The sequence below is a fragment of the Neophocaena asiaeorientalis genome, unplaced genomic scaffold, assembly GCF_003031525.2.
Source record: "Neophocaena asiaeorientalis asiaeorientalis breed wild unplaced genomic scaffold, Neophocaena_asiaeorientalis_V1.1 scaffold268, whole genome shotgun sequence".
Taxonomy (NCBI): Eukaryota; Metazoa; Chordata; class Mammalia; order Artiodactyla; family Phocoenidae; genus Neophocaena; species Neophocaena asiaeorientalis.
In genome coordinates, this window is record NW_020173979.1 from 6,676,250 (window position 1) to 6,700,680 (window position 24,431).

The 24,431-nt window shown below is 47.5% G+C and overlaps 1 protein-coding gene across 1 annotated transcript in view; it reads right to left on the minus strand.

The window, feature by feature from the left end:
* Positions 1-24,431, minus strand: part of TENM2 (teneurin transmembrane protein 2) — a 979,370-nt gene that overhangs the window by 46,112 nt on the left and 908,827 nt on the right. The window contains exons 20-25 of the mRNA XM_024753416.1: positions 23,490-23,510; positions 20,332-20,564; positions 18,895-19,049; positions 16,621-17,495; positions 7,959-8,134; positions 6,139-6,374 (exon numbers count right to left, since the gene is read on the minus strand). Coding sequence (XP_024609184.1) covers positions 6,139-6,374; positions 7,959-8,134; positions 16,621-17,495; positions 18,895-19,049; positions 20,332-20,564; positions 23,490-23,510 — 1,696 coding nt within the window. The remainder of the gene's footprint in view (positions 1-6,138; positions 6,375-7,958; positions 8,135-16,620; positions 17,496-18,894; positions 19,050-20,331; positions 20,565-23,489; positions 23,511-24,431) is intronic.

The window sequence follows — 24,431 nt, forward strand, 5'->3', positions numbered from 1 at the left end:
GGACACGGAGCCAGAACTGGACGGACGAGGCCAGTTTCTCAGAGGAGCGGCTGCCTCAGTGGGGCCCAAAGTATGAGACTTCACAGGTGAGGGCAGGAGATGAGTCAGGGAGAATATTCCAGAGGGGGCAGTCAGCAGGTGAGAGCTCGGGTGTTAAGCAAGGGCCCTGCCCAGGCAGAGAACCTCACTTCCGATGCTGTGGGAGCGTTCTAGTGGGGGCAGGTGGTCCATGGGTAGGGATGTGGCAGAGAGGAGGGGTGTCTGATATGGAGCCTCAGCCCAGACGACCTGAACGGACTTGGACTTGTCATCCTGCAACCTGAACTTGTAGAAGTATGTTGCGTGTCTCCTAGCCTCTCAGAAGCAGGGAAGGCACAGATGAATGCTCCTTTGTGTTCAACAGTGGGTACATCTGGGGAGGACGTCTATGCTTCTCAGATACCTAGCAGCACCGGTCAGGCCTCAATCCCTTGACCTCACCACCCCCCCAGCTAGTCTGCTCCAGCTACACTGGCTCATGTTCTGCCTCAGGGCCTTTGCGCATGCTGGTACCTTAGCACAGAAGGCTTTCTTGCCATTCCATTCCTGAAAATTTCCTACTCTTCATTCAGTTCTCAGCCCAAATGTCATCTTCCTAGAGTGGCCTTAACCTAAATCAGACACTCCCTGTTATTTCAACCGTTTTTTTTTCCCCACAGCACCCATCACCATTTCTTTACACTATTTGTAACTTATTTGATTATTATCTGTTTCCCCTTGCTACAGCATAAAGCTCCATGAGGGTCTTTCCACTTTTCCATCGCGCCAATCAAAACAGCAAGCAAGTCATCCGAAAGTAATGTTTGCTTGGGGGATACATTGTTGAATATATTTTGCAGAGGCTTACCCTTCCAATTATATATTATTTAAGCTAATATTACATTTATAGGAAGTTCTGCCTGCACAAGCACTGCTCAGAATTCAGTGTCTTGTCTGTTCCCTAACATACACTCAGTGCCTCGAACAGTGCCAGGAACGTAATAGGTGTTTGAAAAAATACAACGTTGGCTGGTGTAGAATGAATGCACTGTGGCAGGAAGGGCTGATGAAATTCAGGCTCTTGTGATGACTGCATATGTTAACAGGCCTACCTGAGTGGGTTCCATGCAGAACTGAGTTCACGTGCGTGTGTTCACAGGCACACATGCATACCCGCCTCCCACCTTGTTCCTGCGTCACTGTCATTTGCCACAAAAGTAAAAGTAACACAAGCCAACGTGTAATTGCAATGTCACATTAATCGTACAGAAACCCAAACAAAATGACTAACTCCCACTTCCTGGAATACTAATAACACTAATACTGGTATCATGATGGAAGATTATCTGGGAAGCAACTTTCCTTTTGTTCTGCTACCTACACATGTAGCTGTTTCTTGCTTTTGCAATCTCTGTGTAAATCATAATCAGGAGGAAATATCCTAGAGGGTGGTTATGTGCCTTCCTTATCAGAGAGAATCACGCACTAAACCCATCTTAGGAAAGAGCAGAAGTTTTAAATCTTAACAGGAGGAGGTGGTTTCAGTTCTCTCTTCCAAAAGTCTAGAAAAATGTCTTGCTGGAGGGGAGGAGTATTAATGCATTAAGAGCTCCTCAGGACCAGAAGTTTGCTTTATGATTAGGCTTTGGAGGGAGGGAGGATGAAGTATATACCTGGGTGTGTATGAGTGTGATTTAACCATCTCTTCCTTCTGTGGGTGTAGCACCCCCTTTCTCTAAGGTTTCCCCATCTAGGAGTTTTTACTGAGATGTCCGTCACACGAGACACGTGTCCACGTGTGGCCCAGCCAATCACAGACCCCCACCTGCCTGACCAGTGATTGGCCCCGGGGTGTGACTGCCATTCCATCTGTGGCAGGCCATTCAGAGTTCTTCCAAGGGATTTTAGATTTTAATTCTGTAAAAGGTTGTTTCCTCTTCCCCCTGGGTCACTAAGCTGAACTGGTATATCAGCCTGGAGTCATCTTTAGCCAAGTCTGCCTGACTCCCAGGGTGAAGAGGTCACCAGTTGAATGTAGGGGTAAATTAGGCTAAGTGTCAAGGGAAACATTGCTAAGAGATGGAAGGGGGCCGAGAGAAGGATGTCAACCTGATGATATCATTTGAGCTGGTGAAGTCGCTAAGGCTAGCTCCTCTCTGGTAGGGGCCCGCAAGGCAAGACAACACATGCCCTTTTTAATTGAGCTAATCTGAGTGCACTTCCTGTCTCTCTCTTGCAGTGGAAAGATCCCTGACGGATACGGAGGCATTTATGCGCTAAACATGTTCCAAGGAGGCACCTTAGAAGGGGGCATGGTCATCATACCTTCCTTTGTCACCCACTCTCTGAATGCCCATCCCATGGCACTTGTCACCAGGGATACGGCAGTGAGATGGTCCTCGTGCTCACGGAGCTTACAGGTACCCTGATGTAACAGCTTTGTGTGTTTTTTGAAGGCCAGAGGAAACAGGAAACAGTGCTGGGTGGTGAGGGCCTGAGGGAGGAGGGCTCTTTCAAGTGAGATTCCTGGAGAAATCCTTGGGAGGCATAATGAAGACCTTCCCTACTTTGAGTTTGGGCACGGACAACCACTTGAGATTTTGCCAAAGCAACAAAGCCATAAAGATTTTGGTGGAAGCGGGTGGCCACGGTCCATCCATCCACCAGTTTACATTTCACCAGCCTTTATGTAAGAGCTGCTGACGCGTTCCTCACCTGAGAGGTGCCCTTGGCCGGAATGCTGGAAGAAGGGGTACCTAGTTTCACTGGGTACTGTTCTATGGTAATATCTTCACCGAGATTTTCGGTAAACTCCAGGGATGCTCAGAGCCTTGAGCCCTCACGGAACTCAACTGGCCAGGCTGCCGGGAGCTTGCCAGTCCCTGGGAAAGGTCAGGCGATTTGCCTCACTGCACGAGACCTTCAGTTACCACACCAGAGATGCTCTCCAAACCCCTTGTTATCTACGGGGGTGGGGGTGGGGAAGGGGAGCAACAATTACGTGGTGCTGGTTCAGTGGCAGCACCTGTAAGTTCATTCAGTTTCTTCCCTGTTGCAAGTGGCAGCACTGGGGCTGTCAGAATCTCACATCTCTGTCTTGGGGTTCAGTTCCCTGCCTCTTCCCTCCACAGAGCCTGGCAGGCCAGCCCCTGAAGTCTGGAGGGCTTCTCGGCTTCCCAGTCTACATGATCGTGGAAGGGGCCCCTTAAAAGGTGAGCATGACCCAGCAACCCTGCTGGCTGCTAAGTCCTGTTAATTGTGTGTGCTAAGTAAGCTCTCAGATGTCCCTCTGTCTTCTCTGCTAATGATTTCGCTTCTTGTTTGGATCACCCCTCTCCTCCTAGCCTGTCCCCGTCTGATCTATCTTCCCTGAGAGGTCTTTCTAATGCGACAAATCCCAACACGTCGCTCTGCTAACCAAACCCTGGAACAGCCCCGCCACTGTCCTCAGGATAAATGCCAGCCTAGCAAAATACGCCCTTCCATTCCCTTCCCACCCTAACCAACTCTCTGGCCACACTGAGTTAGTTTTCTGAAATGACATTCCTTTTCTTTTGGACCTCTCTGCCTTTTTACAGGCGACACTCTGTCTGATTACCCCTTGCTGATATCTTTGCCTGGCTAATTCCTACTGCTCTGTAGAACTGATTCCAACTCTTCTGTGAAGCAACCCTCAGCCCTGATCGGGATGGCAGGGACCCTGCTACGTGGTCACCAAATCTCCTTTCATTGTCTTCTTAGGCATGCGGAAAGACACCCATTTCCTGGGCTTCCTGGTAGTTAAGTTGAAGTCACCCCACTGTGTTGTGTTCTCACCAGGAAGGATGGCAGTGATGCCTGCCATGTCTAGCCCTGCTCATTAAGCCCTGATTTCAGGGCTTATTTGTTCACATTTGTTAACCGATCACACCCACCCCACCCTCCCCTGATATAATGACATACCCCTTCCCTTGAAATCCTGGCCTCTGGGATAGCTCACGTCACACGGCTCACATGTGACACTCTACTTTCCCTCTCTACCTTCTCCCACCTGCTCCCTGGCAATTTCCGGGACTTGCTTTTATTTCATTCACTAAACGATTTATGAATTGAATTAAAATAAATGAGATGCAAATAAATTCCAGGCTTTCTCCCTCATTTTCAAATTACATTTTCAGTCCACTCAACCTGTTATAATCTCATAGTGATTTTCATTTAAGAGAGCTAAATGGATATGTGATTATTGTTACAGGAACTAACACCAGACAATTAAATGTTGAGGTGTTGATAGATAAAGCTGTGTTTCGATTTGCATAAACATGATGCCAGCAAATCTAACCTTGGCAGAAACTCAGTTATGGGACTTGCGTGCCTAACTTCTGCTAATTACCATGAGTACCATTATTACGATTTTTAATATTCAGAGTTGGGAATTATAGCCATTTTATTTTAGGGCTGCATTTATCTTTATTTTGAAAACTTTTAGTCAAAATGCATGACCGATTTATCCGAGAAAAGGCACGATGACTATTTCTAATCAAAGATCAATTACACAGCCCTGAAATCCAGTCCCTAAGGCTTTCGCTACTAATCTCATTTCATTTTTGTCTTTAGGAAGACACTACAGCTTGCAACTTTGCAGATACCAGCAGAGGGAGAAAAACATGGGAGGCTGCTGATAACCTAATGTGGAGAATTAAACTCCAACCAGACGAAGGTGAGGGCGGAATCTTAACATGGAGTGGCCTGGCTCTGCAGGGAGGTCGCCTGGGCCGGCTGGATTTCAATCCAAGAACACGGCAGAAGTTATGACCCAGGTTTTGTTGAGCGTGAGCCTTCTAATCTCAGGAATTCCAAAGCAGAGCGTGTGTTAAACCCTGCCGTATTGCGTCGTTTACCGTCTTCCTGGTGAGTGTCTCACTCTGCAGTGATTTTCTCTGTTAGTTGACTTCTTATCGGCGGCCCCTGTTGTGCCATGTAGCTCCAGCTCATAGCACAGTGCCTGACTCCTAGTTAGGTGTTCAATAAATAGGTGCTGACTCTGACGAAGACCGAGATCCCGAGGATTCTCCCCAGTGCGAGGGAGAGCCTGATGGTAAGAACCAGTCCCTCTTGATGCCACGTAAGTGAACAGAGCAGGAACCAGATTATCTGGATGACCGTTGCTCTAATCAGGAAGCTGTGAGGCCTGCTGGTTAAGAATCCTGGCAAGTGAGACAGAGAGAACTGGGGCTGAGTCCTGGCTTTGCTGTTTGTTTGCTAGACGCTGTACCCTTGGACCGGTTATTTAGCGTCCCAGAGCCTCTGTTTCCTCATCTGAAAAAGGGAGATAATAACATCTACTCCCACAGGGTTGTTTGTTGTTTTTTTTGCGGTACGCAGGCCTCTCCCGTCACGGAGCACAGGCTCAGCGGCCATGGCTCACGGGCCCAGCCGCTCCGCGGCACGTGGGATCTTCACGAACCCGTGTCCCCTGCATCGGCAGGCAGACTCTAAGGTAATACAAGTAAAGCATTTAACGTCGTGCTCTCATCATAAAAGTCCTCAATAAATGTTGTTATATATTGGTTTTCAAAGCTGTAACTTGTGGGTACGTTACCTAGTCTGGGGAAGCTAGAGTTGGTTAAAACTTCCTGCTGCAGTTTGCTTGTTACTTCCTCTTAGCAAGCCTTCCCTGATGCCTGCAGGCTGGATAGTAGCGCCTCCGCTGTGATTCCCACGAAGCCCTGGATGTTCCTCTCTCTACTCACTTAACCCATCGGATATGGATTATCCTGAGGTTTATACATTCTACCGGACTGTCCACTCCTTGAGTGTAAAGAGCACGTTATAAAACTCAGTATTTAGCACACCGAAACCATGGTAGCCATGGGCACACAGTGGAAGTTGACAGAGAAGATGATAGCGAGTGTGAAAAGAAGACCAGAGGGATCTCTGCTTATAGCTTAAGGTAAATTCCCAGCTTTTCTAGTCCTAGGAAATGCAGAACGTTTTCTCCGAGGTCTGAGTCCCGGCAGGATGTGGCTCACGTGTCTCTCTCAGGGAAGAGAGAAAGGTGCAGTGGAGGCTTGGGAACTGGGAGATGGCCTCAGCTCTGGAGGAAAGGGGGTGTCCCGTACCACTTTGTGGGGGACGACTTACCCGGAGCTTCCTGCCAAAGATGGTAACTTTGCCTTTAATCTGTTCCTTTCTTAGGCGCCACTCGATGGAGTTCAGGCCATTCTCCATGGGCAGCGAGATGTTGCAGCGCCCGATGGTGGGGGTGATGGTGCCCGCTAGGACGTGGGGCTCGCTGTGGAAGCTGACGCCCATCCCGTTGGCGTACATCACCCGCAGGGTACCGTTGTTGCAGAGCTGGTAGCTGTTCCGCACTTGATCTGGAGAAATGTAAGTGGGGGCGGGGAGAGGGAAATAAATTATCCACTGTGTTTGTTAGTCACGAGAGAACAGAACCCCTATTTTTATAGGTTTCCATGGCACTTTGCAGCTGCCAGTGTAAGGCTGCCTTCAATTAGCACACACGCAATGTGAAGGTGAGTAGCAGAGATGCCACTGATCCACAGAAAGAAAAACATTATTAATGAAGGTGAGTAGCAGAGCTGCCACTGATCCACAGAAAGAAAAACATTATTAATATGTGGCACTCCAGAAATAATTATGCTGGGACATTTTTCTTTTACTCACTGAAGAGTACATTTAAAGACGCCTCTTGCCTACACAATTCGTGTCAATCAAATCCCCGATCTTTAACATATATATTTTAGCTTAAATGGAACCAAATAAAGGAAAACTACTTAAAAGAATTTGTTTTCTCCTTTCGCCTACCATCCCATCTAACCTGAGGCTGATGGTCTACCATAGGTCAGCTCCACTGCAAAGATTCTTTGAGAAAACAAAGAGAAAAAGCAACCTTCCTGCCCCTCACGCGTTTGCTGCTGACTGACTCCACCATGATGCCATCTCCACTCCAGAGGAATCCGAAGAGACTCAACTAGCCTAGCATGAGGGAGGCCGAGCCAGTGGGTGCTGATAACGTGTGTGTCTTCCCAAATGGAATCTACACTGGTCAATCAATCAATCAGACTTCTGACCTTTTCCTTTATCGAAAAGTTCCAGGTAGGAAATGTGAGTCGGAGACTCCTTTTATAGATACGATGCTTCCTGACTACTTGGGCAGAGGAGTCCAGCTGGCCTGGCCTCTGAGGCCCTGGCTTTTGGGGTAGTGCGGAAGTGTGCACCTGTCACGACTGCAGCCCTCGTGCAGACAGACAGACAAAATCTACATCATTAATCATCTGGCAGAGCAGAAACAGAGTCATGGAAACAGGCTCTGTCGGGGGATAAACAGTCCAGCAATGACACCACTTATCCTCGGCCAATGGGCTAGCCCACCGACATTATACCTGCACAATTTCTTTTCTTACCCGCCTGTGCACTTGTCCTGGACTGTACGTCATGTCGAACAGCAAGAGTAACCACGAGGTGGTGAGAAACCTTTGAGGTCTTGGCAAGAGACCGCTAAAGGGCTCTGTGACTGTGACAACCCACTCATCACACAAACCCTTGGAAGCAAGGGAGACTCAGAATGGGACCAAAACTCAGGCGGGCTCAAGAGACTAAAACCACCTTTGAGAAGGTAACTGTGTGTGTTGGGTTGGTAGGGAGTGCTGGTGATGGAGAGGTGGGGGCAGAGTACAGAGGGATGAAAACTGACGTTTTCACATAAACATAAATATGTAGACATTTCCAAATATTTGGTTTGGTATAGATGACATTCTCCTGCATCTGATTAAGTCCTTTTCTACAAGATTGACCTCTTGCAGAGTTAGTTTGCTATGGACTAAAACAGCAAGCTGAGGGGTGGGAGGTTTCTGGAAGTCCTCCCAGGCTTGGTAACTTGCACGTACCTCCGGCCTTGGCTGAGTCTGGGGGTGAGGGGTGGTGGTAGGTGAGGGGCTTACCTTGCACCACTGTGTAGGAGGCCTCCACAGAAGACAGGTTGGTAATGACAGTGACATCGTCATCACGGTTGGAGTTCTCAATGTCAATGGTGATGGACTTCTCCATTTCCCGGTGTAGGCTGGTCACCACCCCCGTGGGGCGTGTCACATTGGTTAGGCGGCCCTCGTGGTCATAGCTGGAGAACAGACACACTGGTTAGAAACACAGTTCCTGGGACTGAAGGCTTCCCCAAGGGACAGACTCATGGTGCCAGAGAAAGAAACTGGCAGGTGGGGTGGCCAGGTGGTGCAGCATGCTGAGGCTCCTGGGCACAGGCATCAAAACTCCAGCCTTGGGGCTTCCCTGGTGGCGCAGTGGTTGAGAGTCCGCCTGCCGATGCAGGGGACGCGGGTTCGTGCCCCGGTCCGGGAAGATCACACATGCCGCGGAGTGGCTGGGCCCGTGAGCCAGCGCGTCTGGAGCCTGTGCTCCGCAACGGGAGAGGCCCGTGTACCGCAAAATAAACCAAAAAACAACACTCTAGCCTGCCCTGAGAAACGGTGATGCTTTTTTCTACTACCCACCGATACACCTGAAAACAACATACATTTCACCTTAGGCTGGGCAGAGGGTACTTAACCAAGTTAGTTAGTGAGAACAGCAACTTTATGCTCAATTTATGCTCTTTGTGTTCCACAAATTATTAAAAGAAAGACTGAATAATGAACAAATAAAATCTGAACAGGCCAATTCCCAGTAAGGAGATTGAATCGGGAATCAAAAACCTCCCACCAAACAAAAGTCCAGGCTCCCTCGGCTTCACTGGTGAATTCTGCTAAACAAACATTCAAAGAAGAGTTAATACCAATTCTTTGCAAACTCTTCCAAAAAATAACGGGGAGGGGACTCTCCGAAGTCATTTTACAAGGCCAGCAGTACCCTGATACCAAAACCGGCTAGGGACACTGCAAGAAAAGACAATTACAAGCCAATGTCTCTAAACATAAATGCAAGAATCCTCAACAAACAAAATATTAGCAAACCGAATTCAACAGTACATTAAAAGGCTCATACACCATAATTAAGTGGGATTTATTCTAGGGAATGCAAGGATGGTTCACATTGGCAACTCAATCAATGTGAAATGCCACATCATTCACAAAATGAAAGAACAAACCTTATTGTCATCTGAATAGATGCAGGAAAACTTCAAGGACGTGGGTACAGAGGGACCACACCTCAACATACTAAAAGCCCACAGCTAAAATCACACGCAATGGTAAAAAGCTGACAGTTTTCCCTCTAAGATCAGGAACAAGACAAAGGATGCCCCTGTATTCAATATAGTATTGGAAGTCTTCTTATCCAGAGCAATTAGGCAAGGAAAAAAAGGCATCCAAATTAGAAAGGCAGAAGTTAAACTGTCATTATTTGTATATGACATCATATTACATGGAGAAAACGCTAAAAACTTCACCCAAAAATCTGTTGGAATAAATAAATTCAGTAAAAGCTGCAGGATATAAAATCAATATATAAAATCTGAATTGCATCAAGAAAAGAATAAAATAATACCTAGGAATAAAGTTAACCAAGGGGCAAAACGCCTGCCTGTACACTGTTATAAGACACTGATGAAAGAACTCAAAGAATACACAAATAAATGAAAAGACACTCCATGCTCATGGATTGGAAGAATTAAACTGTCCATGTTACTCAAAGCAATTCCCTATCAATCGAAATTCCAATGGCATTCTTCACAGAAATAGAACAAACACTCCTAAAATTTGTATGGAACCACAGATATCCTACTAGCCAAAGTAATCAAGAAAGAACAAAGCCAGAGGCGTCATGCTCCCTGATTTCATTTCGTGGGGCACTGGACCAATGGAACAGAATCGAGAGCCCAGGAATAACCCCACACATACATGGTCAATTAACTTATGACAAAGGAGCCTAGAATATACAATGAGGGAAAGAACGGTCTCTTCAAAAAGTGGTGTTGGGAAAACTGGCCAGCCACATGGAAAAGAACGAAACGCTATCTTCTGCCACTCACAAAATACCACTCACAAAATTAACCCAAAGGGATTAAAAACGTGACTGTAAGACCTGAAACCATAAAACTCCTAGAAGTAAATACAGGCAGTAAGCTCTGTGACATTAGTGTTCTTTTTTTTTTGTTTGTTTGCATTTGACACAAACGCAAAGGCAATAAAAGCACAAACCAACAGGTGGGATTCTATCAAACTAAAAAGGTTTGCCCAGCAAAGAAAATCATCCACAAACTAAGGCACTATACGGGCTTCCCTGGTGGCGCAGTGGTTGAGAGTCTGCCTGCCGATGCAGGGGACGTGGGTTTGTGCCCCGGTCCGGGAAGATCCCACATGCTGCAGAGCGGCTGGGCCCTTGAGCCACGGCCGCTAACCCTGCACGTCTGGAGCCTGTGCTCCGCAACGGGAGAGGTCACAACAGTGAGAGGCCCACGTACCGCAAAAAAAAAATAATAATAATAAGGCACTATACTGAATGAGAGAAAGTATTTGCAAATCACCTATCTGATAAGGGAAGAATATCCAAAATATATAAAGAATTCATACAACTCAATAGCAAAAAACGCAAATAATTTGATTGTAAAATAAGCAGAGGATCTGTATAGACATTTTCCCAAAGACGACACACAGATGGCCAACAGGTACATAAAAAGATGCTCATTGTCGCTAATTACTAGAGAAATGCAAATCAAAACTCCAATGCGGTGCCACCTCACACTGGTCAGAACGGCCATCATTAAAAAGTCTACAAGTAAGAAATGCTGGACAGGGTGGACAAAAGGGAACCCTCTTACACTGTTGGTGGGAATGTAAATTGATACAGCCGCTATGGAAAACAGTATGGAGGTTCCTCAAAAAACTAAGAACAGAGTTACCCTATGATCCAGCAATCCCACTCCTGGACGTATAGCTGGACAAAACTATACATGCACTCCTATGTTCAAAACAGCACTATTCACAATAGCCAAGACGTGGAAGCAACCTAAGTGTCCATCGACAGAGAAATGGATAAAGAAGATGTGCTACATATATACAGTGGAATACTAATCGGCCATAAAAAAGGAAATGAAATAGCAACATGGATGGAACTAGAGATTATCACACTAAGTGAAGCAAGTCAGAAAGACCACATGATATCACTTATATGTGGAATCTAAAACATGACATAAATGGACCTATCCATGAAACAGAAACAGACTCGTAGACCTAGAGAACATACTTGTGGTTGCCAAGGGGAAGGTTGGGTGGGGGATGGATTGGGAGTTCAGGATTAGCAGATGCAAACTGCTATATATTAGAACGGATAAACAACAAGGTCCTACTGTCCAGCACAGGGAACTATATTCAATATCCTCTGATAAACCATAATGGAAAAGAATATATATATATGTATGTAAAACTGAATCACTTTGCTGTACAGCAGAAATTAACACGTTGTAAATCACCTAGACGTCAATAAAATAAATGTTAAAAGGTACAGATTTTCAGTTTTAAAATAAATAAGTGGGCTTCCCTGGTGGCGCAGTGGTTGAGAGTCCGCCTGCCGATGCAGGGGACACGGGTTCGTGCCCCGGTTCGGGAAGATCCCACGTGCCACGGAGCGGCTGGGCCCGTGAGCCATGGCCACTGAGCCTGCGCGTCCAGAGCCTGTGCTCTGCAACGGGAGAAATATGTATGTAAAACTGAATCACTTTGCTGTACAGCAGAAATTAACACAACGTTGTAAATCACCTAGACATCAATAAAATAAATGTTAAAAGGTACAGATTTTCAGTTTTAAAATAAATAAGTGGGCTTCCCTGGTGGCGCAGTGGTTGAGAGTCCGCCTGCCGATGCAGGGGACACGGGTTCGTGCCCCGGTTCGGGAAGATCCCACGTGCCACGGAGCGGCTGGGCCCGTGAGCCATGGCCACTGAGCCTGCGCGTCCAGAGCCTGTGCTCTGCAACGGGAGAGGCCACAACAGTGAGAGGCCCGCGTACCGCAAAAAAAATAAGTCATGGGATCTAATATACAGCATGGTAACTGTAGTTAATAATACTGTATTACCTATGTGAAAGTTGCTAAGAGAGTGGAACCTGAAAGTTCTCATCACAAGTAAGACAGTTTTTGTAACTATATGGTGACAGACGTTAACTAGACCTACTGTGGTGATCATTTCGCAATATATATGAATACTGAATCATTATGCTGTACCCCTGAGACTAATATAATGTTATATGTTAATTTTACCTCAATAAATAAGAAAATTAAACAGTTCTACGTGTATCGATATAGGGTGCTTAGTGTCCCCAACTCTTGCTGCCAAGCAGGGACAATGTGAGAAGTGTATTCTGGGAGCCCCAGGCAGTGATTTAATTCCAATCTACTGTATTACCTGGACACCTACGACGTGTAGATTGCTGCACCTCATTGTGAGATAAACAGTAGGAACTGGAGAGTCTACTTTTGGGGAAGAGCAGGTTGGGGTTGAGGCCAGACTCTCAGGGGCCAGAGGGAGAAAATAGGTCTTCTTTAACTTTCAAGGGAGATTCCACTTCCGATACCCATGGAGTGAGTATCTCCAGATTCAGGTCTCTTTGCGAAGAAGTCTGCACATCCTGGCAAGGAGTTATGAGTTCCAGTAATGGGACCCCACGGCGACCCAGTGGAACCAGTCCCGCCTTGACTCATGTGGGGCTGGAGGCTGCGTCTGACTCATTTCTTCAACGTCTATTCACTGACTTCCTGCTATGTGTCAGGCACCGTTCAAGGCTCTGGGGACGCGGCTAAGAACAAAATGGATGAAGATCCTTGCCGTCGTGATGTGTGCAAGCTAGACGGAGACAGTCAAAATAAACTGAAGTCTAAACTACAGTGTATGTCACACACTATGGCTACTACGTATAAAAGAGAGCTAATGAGAACCTACTTTACAGCACAGGGAACTCTACTCAGTGCTCTGTGGTGAGCTAAATGGGAAGGAAATCCAATAAAAGAGGAAATATATGTACACGTATAGCTGATTCACTTTGCTGTACAGCAGAAACTAGCACAACGTTGTAAAGCAACTATACTCCAATAAAAATTAATACAAATATATAGAGTATGTCAGATGGTGACAAGTGGAAAGGATTAAAATCAAGGCGGGAGAAGAGAGAGAGCACGTGTAGTGGTGGCTGTAATTTTAAGTACAGTCCTGTGACTGTCAGGAATACAGGCCACTCTCGCCCAGTCCGAGAACTTAGCAGACACCACAGACCCTCCAGAAGGCATTCCCATGTCTGCTCCATTCCTGCCGAGCTCTCCGTGAGGCACTTCCCGACACAAAGAAGAGGTGGGAGAAAGGTAATAGTTAAAGGGACCCACTCCAGGCTCCTTGAATCGCAGTGCCTGCTTATTCTAGGAAATAACTCTTGAACCCTACTCCATGGAAAGGCAACTTCCATCCCTCCCTCCGTCCCTCTGATCCGATATTCACTCCTTCCCCAGTTGCTCGGTTGGGAGGAGTTGCTCAGGACTGGAATAGCCCTTTACAGTTTCTCTCTTCTGGAGGGCCTGTCCTTGAGGGTGACGTGTTTTCTGTTCCTCTGGGCCCCAGGTTTACTAAGGCAGGCTCTGCCCTGGCAGGGGCTGGGGGCTGGGCAGAAGTACGGGGGCATGGGGAGAGAGCGGGATAAATTCAAAGTGGAGTAGTAAGGAAAGACCAAACGTGAAAACTGCATTCTTCAGTTCTGCTTCTCCAAAATGAATCTCCATCTACCTGACTCCTATATCCACTGTGCAATTGGTTGTTTGGAATCTGAGGGGGCGGGATGGAGACAGAGCTGTGATAAATCAACTGCTTCTCTCAATCCCATTGGCATGTACCCTTCGTTGAATTTCTATATGCCAGGTGCTTTGCTAATTTCTAAGAGTATCAATATATCATCTCAGTGAATTATCACAGTGCCCCTATACGGTTTGCATTATTATCCCCACTTGACAGATGTATGGACACTGAGGCTCAGAGAGGTTAAGTAACTTGTCCGAAGTCAATAAGTAAGTATATGGCATTCATGTCCTTGTCTTCCTGACCCCAAGAGCTGGGAGCTTTCTGGTATACTGTGCTGTCTTCTGGGGAAGGCTGTGAAAACCTGTGTTCTCTCAGAGATAGACCCACCAGGCTACGTCTTCTATCAGGACCCCAGTGGCCTACATCGGGGGAAAGTTCAATTCCAAGGCTGGGGCTTCCTGGAACTTTCTGAAACCAACTGACCATCGAGTAGGGCCAGGATAATTCAATAGTGTTCTTTTTCCTCACCTTTCTCTCCCGCTCCCAGAGTCAAGGAGGAATTTGTCTTTAGGGGTTGTACCTTCCCCCAACTTTTGGGACAGGTGAGTTCCCTTTTGGGATCCAAAGGAAGGCAGGAGTTCCCAATTCTACTCACAGCCCCGCTTCAGGACACTGGTGCGTAACGCCAAGAAGGCGAGACTTGGAGATCTGGATTTGAGCCGTGCTGCACCACTGACTCTCTCTGTGGCCTTAGGGGCGGGGTGACGGGGGTGGCGGTGGCTTCACGTCTCTGAGCCTCAATTTCTTTATCCATAAAATGAGGATAATCACACCTGTACTTAGAAGGTCGCTGTGACGGGTGGGCGGACGAAAGGCTTCTCTACCTATAAAGCACTATGGAGAAGGCAGGTGTTCTCACAAGCACTCACTGAAGGACAGATTGTTTTCTAAGAGCCTCAAGGCCTCTGTGTGGTTTTGTTCATCACTCTGTTAACTCCTTTCTCTAAAGTTTTCGCTAAGGCTACTGCGGTCCCCACGGGAAGTAGAGTCTGTCGCTGATTTTTTTTTTTTTTTTTTTTGCGGTACGCGGGCCTCTCACTGTTGCGGCCTCACCCGATGCGGAGCGCAGGCTCAGCGGCCACGGCTCACGGGCCCAGCCGCTCCGCGGCTTGTGGGATCTTCCCGGACCGGGGCACGAACCCGTGTCCCCTGCATCGGCAGGCGGACTCTCAACCACTGCGCCACCAGGGAAGCCCTGTCTCTGATTTTTAAACGACCAACTTGCTGACCAGGTGTAAAACATACCACACAACGGAAAGAAATTACCATCTTGTTTAGGAGGCCAAGAAAGCCAGACGCATCGAACCCCTACAACGGAGAACGTATGATCATTTACCAACTCAACAGTATGGAAAGAAAAGCAGCTCTGCATATCGAGAGGAAAAAATTATGCTTCCGTGTAACTTCTGAACGAACATTAGAAAAAGAAACAAACCAAAAAAACGTATTAACCTTGTTTTCATTCAGCTAGGGGCCCCTTCTGGAAAATACTCTCCCAGTTAGAGTTCTGTCTCAGGATGCCCCTCAGTCTGGATGAACTTTGTTACTACAGCTTCTTAAGTCAGGCCTACTTCAGACTGGCCTCCTGAGGGAGACACCGGTTCTCTCTGAAATGCACTGGGTCTTCAGGTGCAACTTCCAGAAGAGAAGATGAGAATCTAGGAGGTGTTTGGGTTAAAGCGTAGCTTTAGCCTAACGTGGTGTGAGAGCTCAAGGTGGCACTTAGATGGCGCCTTCAGGGACAGAGTCACTGGCTGATAAAGTGTGATCAAGTCCCAGCGTCTGGAGGATATGAGGGTGCTTCAGAAGTCTGAGAAAGACAGCTTGGCCCAAAGAAGCAAGGAGAACAAGGGCAAGCAATTCTGCAGTGCAGCCGATCTCCAGGAGGTGGCAACAGCTTCCTTTACATGCTCCCAAACCCTCTGGAATGCAAACAGGAAGTGCACATCGCTGAACGCAAAACTGATCCGCAACGAGGTCTTCTGTTCTCTCCCCTGTCCCTCTTTCCTTCTGTGACAACACCTTGCCAACTCACTACATTCTCAGCTGGCAGCAACACCTAGACCGAAAGCAAGCAACGACTCCAAATATATAGTGGTTAGCCAGATCCTTCACCGTCAAGGAGAGCCAGATACTTATAAATTCCATCCCCGTCTCAGCCAGCGAATCATGCCTTCGCAATTTCCTCCCACCGGCGTGCCACTGGTTAATACCTGCAGCAGCAGGTAGCTGGACCAAGAACTGCCCGCAGGAGCGAGAGGGAAAACAGCTTTTTGGTAAAACAAACAGCGGGACTATCAAGTATGAGATAATTGTTAGGGGAAATATGCCCAGCTCTCACATCTTTTAATATACCTAGCACTTTATCTGTATTGATCTGCTTCTGCTAAAGAGGAAATTCAGAGTTTATCTACCTGTCTGTGCAATCGAGTGTGTTGCTGGACCTATCGGCAAATTACAGGAGCCCCACCACCAGGATCTTGCCTTTTAGTTTCTCATTTCCGCACCCATGGCAAACATGAATAATCGGCAAAGTTAATCAACACTTGACGTCTCAGGCGCTGTGCGTGTCCAATATCCTGAAACTGGAATGGCAAGCAGGCAACAGGCATTCCCAACTCTTGTAGGGAGGACGTTCAATACCAGACACCCAATAGCGCAAAGCATTTAGGAGTCAGGGGACAGGAATATCCTGGGGCATTAAAGTTAGGAAGACAAGACGAGTAAACGATTCTAAAAGCTACACGGACGGCCAGTCCCGATGCCGGTGAGGGTAGGGTGAGCACTGTTAGGAACTACTTTAAAAACCTACTTACTCATAGAAAGTTGTCCATCCGGTTTCATCACTCTTGGTGGCTAGGAGGCCAGTGTTCCCATCATAGGTCATGAGGCCAAGCTCCAAGTTCTGCGTGGACGCGACTTTGAGACCTCCGTTGGTGCCCACTGTGAGACTGATGATCTGGTTGTCAGGCATGAGCAGGTGGCGGGGCATGCCACTGCTGTCCCGACGGATCTTCAGGGAATTTCCATTATTGTCGATCAACTCAGTGACATCATTGTCAACACTATACGTGAAATTGTACAAGTACTCCCCCGTCACCAGGCTCACAGTGTACTGGTGGATGCCATCGGCGTTGAAGACGTACAACTCCTGTTCTCCGGGGGATGCAGCCTCATACTGGTTGAAAGCATTCAGAACGGGCTTGTTCTTGCTGACCGCCCTGATCCGAATATTTCCAAGGTCTGCAACGTAGATGGTACCATCGGGAGCTACAGCTAAGGATGATGGGGAATTCAAGATGGCGTCAGTCGCATAGGCATCGTCTCCTGCGTAGCAGTTGCAATTGACGTCGTTTTTGCAGTCACAGTCAGAGGCTGCGCCCGCTAAGAGGCAGATCTCCCCGTTGGTTGTTACCTGGCGTAGACGGTTAATCTTCTTCTCGTCTGTCTCGGTGATATAGAGGACCCCAGTGTGAGAGAGGGCGATGGCACTGGCTGACTCCAGAGCAGAGTGAATGGCTAGTTTGCTGAGCGAGTAGTCAATGCCAGGAACCTGGCAGTGCATGGGGCGTCCCGCAATGATGCTGACTTGGTGGTTCTCGGTGATGCGAAGGATGACGTTGTTCTCTAGAACATACAGGGAGTTGTCCATGGGGTTGATGGCAAGGTCTGTTGGCCATTCCAGGCGAACCTGCGGATGATACGGCACCAAATTCAAGAACAGCCTCTAACGTGCTCAGTGTTTAACTGCGCGGGGCACTTCTATTGATTTTATGCAACTGGGAGAAAAGACTTTTTTTTTTTTTTTTTACTGACACACTGTACGAGACGCGCCCATCACGGAACCAACTGCTCATTGCCTATGCTGGGTGTACGTGAGAGCGAAGAAGTAACTTGGAACAGGCATCTCCTGCTCTATCACCTGCTGTGGCTAGAGTAGGTCATGGCTAGAGTAGGTCACCAGTTCTACCCATGATGCTCTTGACAGCCCCAGATAATTGGACCAGGGTCAGAGTCATCACATACAGTTAGGGGGTTCACAGCACAGAGGGCTAGTGTGATGCAGCCCATACTCTGCTCACCAAGCTGTGGCCCCGAGGAGGCTAGGTTCATTTGGCATCTTTATCTGATTCACGACAAGGAGCCACGCGGTTTAGAAGGTGTCCCTGACCCAAGGACAGCCAATGCACGGGCTGGCCAGCGAACTACAACCTGAGTGTTTGCTTGAAAAAGTGTACTGGACCAAACACATCCCCTTCTCTGCAGAATCTGAAATGAAAACCTCAGTAACTAGTGGTCAGTTAGTTGAGGAACTTGAGCTGAAATTAATGAAGTTGACCGAGGGTGGAAAAGGCCCTTTTGGAAGAGTAAACATAGACTCCAGGTTGTCCGAAGACCCTTATACTCAAGTCCCGTTTCTGTAAATCAACTATACTCCAATCAAAATTTAAGAAAAGAAGTATAAAGTCCCGTTTCTCCTGTGGTACATTCGACTGAGCCTGTGTTCTCTGCCAACAGGTAAGAACCTGGACTAAAAGACTATCGCTTGGGGGAACATCGCAGAGGGATCTGCTTTAGTTACTACTGCACAAAGTAAAGGTTTATCTGGTGAGGATGCAGTCATTTCAGATGAACAGGGAAGTTCTGATTGACACGTAATACTGTACGGTACATTCTCAAACCTGCAATAACGATGAAGAAGAAAGGTAATTTACACAGTAACTCCTACCCTATAATCTGCCAAGGCTGGAGTGTGTCACCAGCTCCACTCTTCTGGGCAGAATTTCCCTCTCCCATTCTCTTTTTCTACTTCTCTCTCATTTCTATCTGACCTGTCCCGTTCCATCCTGCCGTCTAGCTCACCTGAAGCCTTCTGCAAACAAACCTGGGATCTGTATCTGTATCACCTCCTCCCCCTCCACTTCTGACCTAAACAGGCCCCAGGTGAGAACTTCAGGCCCAGAACCAGGTGTGGCATAGTGATGAGAAATGAGAGAGAGAGAGAGAGAGAGAGAGAGGGAGAGGGAGAGAAAGAGAGAGAGGGAGGGAGGGAGGGAGGGAGAGAGGGAGGGTGAGTGAGTGGGTCCCACCTGGGCCACGTCCATGCTGGAGTCACAGCTCAGTGGCCGGACAGCAGTGAGGTCATTGGAACCCAGCAAGGTGGAGATGATTCCATTCTGGTCAACCTTGCGGATCATGGTGGCGTCGACAAAGTACATGAGCCCGTTCTTGTCAACTGCAATACCTGAGCAAGACAAACAGTGGGAGTGCGTCTCTTGGCAAAGAGCAGGGCTGGCAGGATGGGGCTGGGGGGTAGGGATGCCCTACCGGGGAATTCCCTTCTTGGATTAGGGACCTGACTGGAGTAGCACACTGAGAGCTGTGGCTCTCAATCTTTTAAGGTGATACCCTTTCTCAGGGGCACTGTGCTAGATCTGCCTCATTCCTGGGGCACTGGCTGTTTCACCACGCAGCCAAAGAACGAACCTTGGGCTGCAAATGAACTAAGGCTGCAAAGGAAGGAACGGGGAGATCACTTTGCATCTTCTTTTTAGAAAAGATGTTATTTCCCAAGTTCACTGCTTAAAAAATTATTGGTAGTAAATTACTTGAATACCCTTCACGACTGACTGCAACAATGAGGTTGGGAAACAGCGACGCTTGCAGTCACAAACTCCTAAGTCAACATGTATCCTCCAGGAAGTGTTCCCAATGAAGCCTTGACTCCATCGATACTCTGGGGGCGGGGAATGCTGGTCTTAGCACTCCCTTGGTAAGAGGCAGACAGCAGCTTCTATTTCTTTTGCATTTTCACCCCAGTGCGCAAGCCCAAGGCTCCCCATCCTTATTTCATGCTGCTGTGTGCTTTCAGCATAGCTAAAAATGCTAACAAGAATTGGACCTCCAAATGACGGGTCCTTAACCTTCTTTTTTTTTTTTTTTTTTTTAACATGCCCTTAACCTTCAGTTAGTTCTTTTCAAACAGAGATCCGTCAGGGCCAAGAACTGCACCATCCCCCCCCGACCCCGCCCCCAAATCCAGGCCCTTGGAAATGATACCCGTTCTTAATTGCTACCATTATGGGGCATTTGCAAAATGTCAGGTACTGTGCTTTTGACTTTAGATACACTATTATCTAACAGAACAGCTGCGGAGTGGTTGGAGGCCCTCCTACCGGGCTCTCTTCTGTCTGCAGCCCACACAGCTGGCACTCTGGCTCGCGGAGCGAGCATTTCCTTCTGACTCTCTGTGACTGGCGGCAGCCAGCAATCTCCAGGAGCAATCCACCCCACTTTCCATTTGTAAACTAAAGACATTTGCGGGTGATGAAGTGTACCTCAAATAAATAAATTCGGTTTCTTTAAGAAACGTTCACCCACACACCAAAGCCATCCAGCAGAGTTAAATTATTCTAGGGGAAGCTGTGTTTGGGACGGCCTGGGCTTAGTTCAGTTCCAACAGGGAGGGAGCCATGCGTGTGGCAAGCTCTCTTTGGGGAAGGGCTTTCTTCCTCTGCAGACTCTACCTCGAGGGCTCATCAGGGTGGCATCCACAGCCTTGCCTCCATCCCCGCAGCGGGCTTCGTCGAAGGGCAAGCATTGCTCTCCCGTCCCTGCCACGACTTCTGAATTCCCAGCCAGGTCTTTAGCTCCGCTCAGAGACTTGACTCGGTAGATTCGCCGACTGTTGGTATCAGACACGTAGAGAGAGCCGGACACGGGGTCCACCGCCAGATAGTACTTGTGTGCTGGGTTGTTGCTTTAGGAGAAGAAGCACAGAGAGGAATGAGAAGGGGCTATGCAGCTGGCCTCCTGGATCAAAGAGATGACAGAGATCCCAGCAAGACTCTACCCACCTCCGCTGTCTTTCCACTTTAGTGAACTGGAAAGAATCTAACGTAATAAGTTAGTGTTCTAACATATCATGGCTCTTAGCTGCTTCTAATTGGACTTAAGCTCCTCACGCTACCAGAGAATTCATCGCTTCCCTTCATGCTAGAATACCATTGCTTCATTTAGCCGTTGCGAGAGATCTCACTCTGATACTGCCTTTGTGTTTGTGTTTTGTGGGTGCCAGCCTCCTTTCTTTACCCCGTGGGTTTACTACGTTCGCAAGGGGGGCTGAGGAACACTTCCACGGGACAATGTCCTCTTCTTAATCTATGCTTCCTCAGTGCCTCCAATGTACTAGATCATGAATACTGGGGCAACCTGGCGTTTTCCTAACTGTGTGATGGGCGGCTCCCCAGAGCCATCCCCAGTCCTCAGCCTCAGATCTTCTCTACTGTTCCTCTGTGTGGATATGAACAAAGTTGGTATCTTGTGTGATGACGTGTGATATCTTGCCGATATCACGTCCAGAATCTGAATGGTAAAGGAAGGAGATGTAGTTTTCAAATCTTGGGTAACAGTGAGGTCACAGGCATGGCCCGGGATCTGCCAGGACCCTAAGACACACTAGGAGAGAGATACCTCAGGGTGGGGGAAATGAATTAGGAGAGCAAGAAGCCTCAGAGACCTGGATCTCTTTCTCTGCCGTGCCTCCAGCTGTCCTATGTGTTGCTGACGAGGACAGGGTAAGATCTGTAAACTTGGCTCAGGACTAAGACACAGGAAACTCTAAACTCAACTTGGACCCAGCTGGCGAACCTAGGGAAGTCTTTTGGCCACGATGGGTCCTAGACTCCTTATTGGGGTAATAAAGAAGTCAGATCAGAGCATCACTCATGACCCTTTGGGCTCAAACCCTACATTTTCATCCCTCTGCCGTGTCTGTCCCTGGCTGGAGGCTGGGACCAGAATGGGTACTCGTGCTATTTCCACACTGGTGATTAGCATCACTGCCCCTAGGATGCAAGCAGCAGACGCCTCTCGGTCCTAGTGTGGGAGACTAGGTTTTTGTACCACATGCCTAAAATGAGCACAGGTCTTTTTTCAGTTATTTTTCAACTGTGGTTTGGAATTATGGGGAGAGAGGGGCTGGGAAAGGTGGAGGGAAGGTGAGGGCGATGGTAGTGTTGGATACATCTGTCCTGTAGACAGTAGCTGGTCAATTACTAATGAAAACACCACCATTTGGGTTCTTCCCTGAGTTAAGGCAGAAAAGAACAAGGAAGCCGTTTTTAGGAACAGTTTGTGCGTCGAGACCGTCTTTAATTCCAGCCTCTCCTCAGGTCGCTATTAAGGCATATCAACGAGAATCAAGGTCTTTCTAAAATTCCAGCCTAGATAACAGGTCGGGGAGAGTAGGCTACCTGGGTTCCTTTCCTTCCCTCCTTCTTCTTTTTTCGCCTACTAAGTCTTGAGAGACTATCCATACATGCAAAACAAATTAGGGCAGAAAGGGAAAAAATTCATGCCATTTTCTAATTAGACGCTGTACTTTGTTACTGACCACACAGGAGCTGGTGCCATCATCCGAAGAATCAGGGCACTGCACACCTGTGCCTGTCTGTGAGCAAGATAATTAATTCTGGGCTTTCTAGGGAGCCCAGTTCAAGGAGGCTTTTCAAAATCTCCGGCAGAAGAGCAGCCAGTTGGGGGGGTGGGGTCAGTTCTTGCTGGGAGCCCATTCTTCCCAGGGCCTCATAACTCATTTCAATCAACATTCTTGCAGAGGAGCTCAGGGAGATGGATGGCCATGCTTTCACACTGGGGCTATGGCAAAGGTCAGATGGAGTATGGAAGTTTGAAGCGGGTGTCCTTCCGGGGCATTGCTGCCTTTGAAAAAATTTGGCCCAATGCGGGTGTCTAAAACCAGCCAATTTGGGCGTGCCTGAGATGGAGGAGGCAGAGGATTCGTACGCGAGGCTTTTGCACTGACTTTGATGATCTTGTACAGTTTTATTCTTTGTCTAATTTTGACCTAACATCACGCAGGAGCCTCTGCCAACTTTGTTTCAAGGAGGGAAGAGAAGGATTCCCTTGAGTATTAAAATACATTGCTTTGTTTTTTCCTCCTCTTCCAAATAAAAAGAAGGTCACTTTGCTTCCATTTTAGTGCAACCTGGAGTTTTCCTAACGTTGTAACAGGAAGCTCCCCAGAGCAACATGCACATATATGTGAATTGGACCAATATGGTTTAGGCGATAATCTCAGAGCATGACAAAGCCTACTTAGACAAAAAGTACTCGGTTCACACCCTTCCGAATACTTAAAAGTGATTCAATTCCATGGCAATTTCCGATGCATCTGACTGCTGGATTCATTCTGACCAGCAGATTGGCAATTAACTTGTTTTTTTCTTTTTTCAAGTGACCATATATCCAGGGGGAGAAAAAATCATTAAGGAGTTTGAAAATGGGTTTTTGACCCGTTTCCAGTTCATTAAAGCTTTTGTGAACCCAGTCCAGCATTTACAAAAGCTAGACGTTTGCCTCAACTGTTTAGCCCAATTATGGACCGCACTGAGTAGTCGGGATGAGAGTTTGCTGAGGGTTCATTACCTTGCATTTGCATCTTCCGGAAAGTCTAATCACTGTCAGCTTATTTGGTTCCTTTTTGACTGAATTTCTTAATTGCTAAAGCTTATCATATCCACAGCACACAATTAGCACATAAAAAGTTACTATATTTGGTACATAAAAATATACAACATTACGCAAGAAAGCACAAAACAAAAAGCAAACACAAGGTAGCAAACGAACCATATCGAATTATACGGGAAAGACTTCTTCATCTTACCTATGTTTAAACTCTTTATTTCTTTCGAGAAAGAAAACAGAAGGAAAAAGAACAAACAGTTAGCGGAAGAAGTGATGATAAAGCAAACATAACATTTTCGTTTCTTGTGTAATGGGCCCCCGCAAAAGGCACTCTTTTTCTTTTTTTTTTCCCTTCTAGCTGACGGCTCCCAGCACAATTATCTGGGAAGCTCCTCTGATCTTGGATTCCTCCCGGCCATTGGAGAATCTAGACAAGAAAGCCTGAATTCTCTGACCAGCAATGTGGCGTCACGTGACACAGGTGGCAACAGGTGAAACAGGCTAATGAAGGGATGGCACACAGGTTACCCTCTTGAGCGCCAACACCTATCGATTGGTAATGGCTGCTGGGAGGGCGGGAGTGGAAGGATCCTCAAGCCAAATTCAAGCTCAGCCGTCAAGAGTGCTGTGACGCCTTTGGAACATCCGCCTTGGGTGTGGTGATGCCTGTACCACCTACTTGCCATTGGTGCATTACAGAGTCTGTACCACCCGAGAGAGAGAGCGGCCCTGCCCACAGCCAAATGCATTTGCCAAACACCCTGTTGAACCCTGAGAGTCTCAACCATTTCCTCGCTCTGCTCCTTGCCCCCTCCCCTCTCCCCATCTCCCTTGCACGCGTGGGCCCCCAAGTATGCATTCTTTCTTACAGATAACACCCATCAGTGAAACTCACAGGCGATACCATCCTCTTGTAATTGGAGCCAAAGACTCCAGTTAACATTCTTTTTCGGAAAACTAGTCAAAGTGTTGCTTCTGTTTTCTTTTAAGAATAAAAATACACGTCAGTTTCAACAGGAGAGTGGCTGAATCTTAAGGGCATTAAGGAGAAGAGGAGAGAGGCTAGGGCCTTAAATAGAAAAGTGCTCCCCACTCCTGAGGCTCCTAGGCCAACGTGGAAGAAACCCCCGACCCCTCTTTC